The 2565-nt window shown below is 41.3% G+C and overlaps 1 protein-coding gene across 1 annotated transcript; it reads right to left on the bottom strand.

The window, feature by feature from the left end:
- Nucleotides 1-1269: 1269 nt before the first annotated feature.
- On the bottom strand, nucleotides 1270-2198 carry LOC120275323 (NDR1/HIN1-like protein 10). Its single transcript, XM_039281857.1, has one exon. It carries the CDS (start codon nucleotides 2150-2152, stop codon nucleotides 1445-1447), a length of 708 nt encoding a protein of 235 aa, XP_039137791.1. The 5' UTR covers nucleotides 2153-2198; the 3' UTR covers nucleotides 1270-1444.
- Between the last annotated feature and the right edge of the window lie 367 nt (nucleotides 2199-2565).

Here is a 2565-nt window from a genome sequence, read left to right as displayed (position 1 = left end):
ATCCCAAGATAGGTCAAAGGGAGAACGCCGACAGAACAGTGGAGCGTCCTAGCAAGGAAAGCCTAAGGTTCAAGATTCTTTTGTGAGGTATAAAGACATGTCTTTTCAGAAAGCCCCTCAAACACATAAAGGATCAATTTGATAATCCTAAGATCTTCCGCCCCTCCAGTAGACATGACCAAGAGATCATCAGCGTACTGTAGGTGACACATTTTGACCCCAGAAACCCCAAGTGGGATCCCATGCAGAATCCCCGTGTTAAGGGCATGATTAAACATTGAACTCAAAACATCCACCACAAGCGCAAATAGTAAAGGGGAGAGAGGATCCCCCTGTCTTAACCCTCTACGAAAGCGGACATAACCACATTGAGCGTTGTTGACGAGGAATTTAGCCTTAGAAGAGGCCAAAATAGTTTGAACCCAACCAATCCATCTTTCACCAAACCCTCTTGCCCTTAACAACTCCAGGAGGAAACCCCAATCAACAGAGTCAAAGGCCTTAGAAAAGTCAACCTTAAGAATAAGGCCCAAGAGATGATGCTTCTGCATGTAGAAGATTAGTTCCTGAGCAGTAGCAATATTGTCAGTGATGCATCTTCCTTTTATGAACGCTGACTGAGTTGGATCAATTAAGTCATCAATCTTAGTGCTAAGCCTGTTAGCAAGGATTTTGGTGATGATTTTCAGCGAACAGTTAATCAAGCTAATTGGGCGATAATGTGAGGGGTCTTGAGGGCCTTGCCTTTTTGCAATCAGTGCAATATTTGACCAATTAATCCTTTCAAGGTTGGCACGCCCCCAGTAAAAATCTTCACAGAGTAAAAAAAATGTCCGCCTTAACAATGTCCCAGAATTTCTGAAAAAACAACATAGGAAAACCGCCCGGACCTGGTGCCTTATCAGCACTCATCCCAAACACCGCCACTTTAATTTCCTCCAGAGTGAAGGGAGCATCCAGGTTAGACAAATTATGCATACCCTTGCTCCCCAAAAGTGTTGTCCAGTTAATCCGATGTCTATAAGTCTGCTCCGTGCCATAAAGGTTTTGATAAAAAGAAGTGAACGTTCTTCCAATACCCCCAAGATGTCTATATGTCTGCTGTCCAGTTAATCAGATTTTAATTTTACTCTTTATAAATTTTCATATTGACAAAACTAATTAATACTTAAAATGGCGCTTTAATTGGGTTTAAAAAAACAAGTAAATCATGTGAAATCCACCCATAACCTTATCCACATTAAATCCATACCCATAAAATAAAAACCAAAACAAAATCCCAAATCTCTCCTATATATATCACCAACACATTTTATTTATTTATTTACAAGAAAAACAAATTACATAAACAAAAACAATATAAACTCATACAACACTCCAATAATTATAAATAAATAAATAAATAAAAGAATGATCATCCGAGGCCAGCAACCACATCAATCCATTAAAAGTAACGAACATCACACTTGGTCCTCTCAAAGGTGGACACACCCCTGCTGCCACCGCTCGTCGGCGCCGGCAGCTTCAAAGAGCAATCAAACTCCGGCTTAAACCCATGAATCTTAAAAACCCAAACCTTCAACCTCATCCTCGTATAAACCTTAACATTCACATAAAAGAAACCCTCACCCTTCTCTCTATTATAAGTAGTCACAACCGAGTCACCAAGCACAGCTGTGCGGCTGCTGAACTCAGGGTGCAACACAGTGGTGTTCTTTTTGCCCTGGTAAAACGGGTCAAGGATTTTGAAACCAATCCGAGAGTCATCATACAAAGCTTGAGTTTCAATGTAATCATAGTAGAAGCTGATTCTTTTGTTGGGGTTGCGGATGCTGAGGTCCATGGTGAGGTTGTAGGTGAGGAAGTTGGTGGAGTTGTTGTTGGTGTTGGTGGAGAGATTGAAGGTGGAGAGGGTAGCGGTTTCAACGTAGGGTTTGATCTCGTTAGGGCGGAGGATGAGCCAGAGGATGAGGACGATGATGCCTACAGTGATGATGATGGAGAAGATGAACTTGAGGAGAGTGGTGATGAGGCAGCATGGGAAGCAGCAGCAATCGCAGCCGCCACGGCCGACGCTCCTGTGAGTTCTTGATGGAGGGATTGCCGGACCGTAGTAGGCTCCGTTGAGGTTTGATTGTTTGTAGTCTGCCATGTTTGTGTATGTTTGAGTGAATGATGAGGACTTATGGTTTGTGACTTGTGTGTGTGTATATTTATATGTTTGTATGCTGGGTTTAGATGGAAAGGGAGAGGAAGTTAGGGAAATGGTTGCTTGGGCGCGTGAAGAGAGGAACGCGTTTAGAGGATGGTGGGGGAAGGGAGTGGGGTGTTTCTTGGATGTTGTGAACCCGTGTGTGGGATTTTGACTGTTCGGTTTATTAGGATATATATTTGGTACGATAAGATTTTGTTAAAAATTTATGGATTTTTTTTATGAATTTTTTTTTTATCGTGAATAATTTAATAAGGCCGTTGCAATGTTTGATGAATGAAATTGGTCAGTCAAGCGTTTCGCATTTTGAATACATTATTCATTTATAAAAAAAAATACATTATTCATAATAT

This window comes from Dioscorea cayenensis, chromosome 14 (genome assembly GCF_009730915.1).
Source record: "Dioscorea cayenensis subsp. rotundata cultivar TDr96_F1 chromosome 14, TDr96_F1_v2_PseudoChromosome.rev07_lg8_w22 25.fasta, whole genome shotgun sequence".
Lineage (NCBI taxonomy): Eukaryota > Viridiplantae > Streptophyta > Magnoliopsida > Dioscoreales > Dioscoreaceae > Dioscorea > Dioscorea cayenensis.
The sequence above is the reverse complement of the archived record's forward strand: the minus strand, read 5'-3'. Positions and strand labels throughout refer to the sequence as shown.

Excerpts from the sequence above, each read along its gene's own strand:
- LOC120275323 (XM_039281857.1), bottom strand. The coding sequence starts at position 2,152 with ATGGCAGACTACAAACAATCAAACCTCAACGGAGCCTACTACGGTCCG.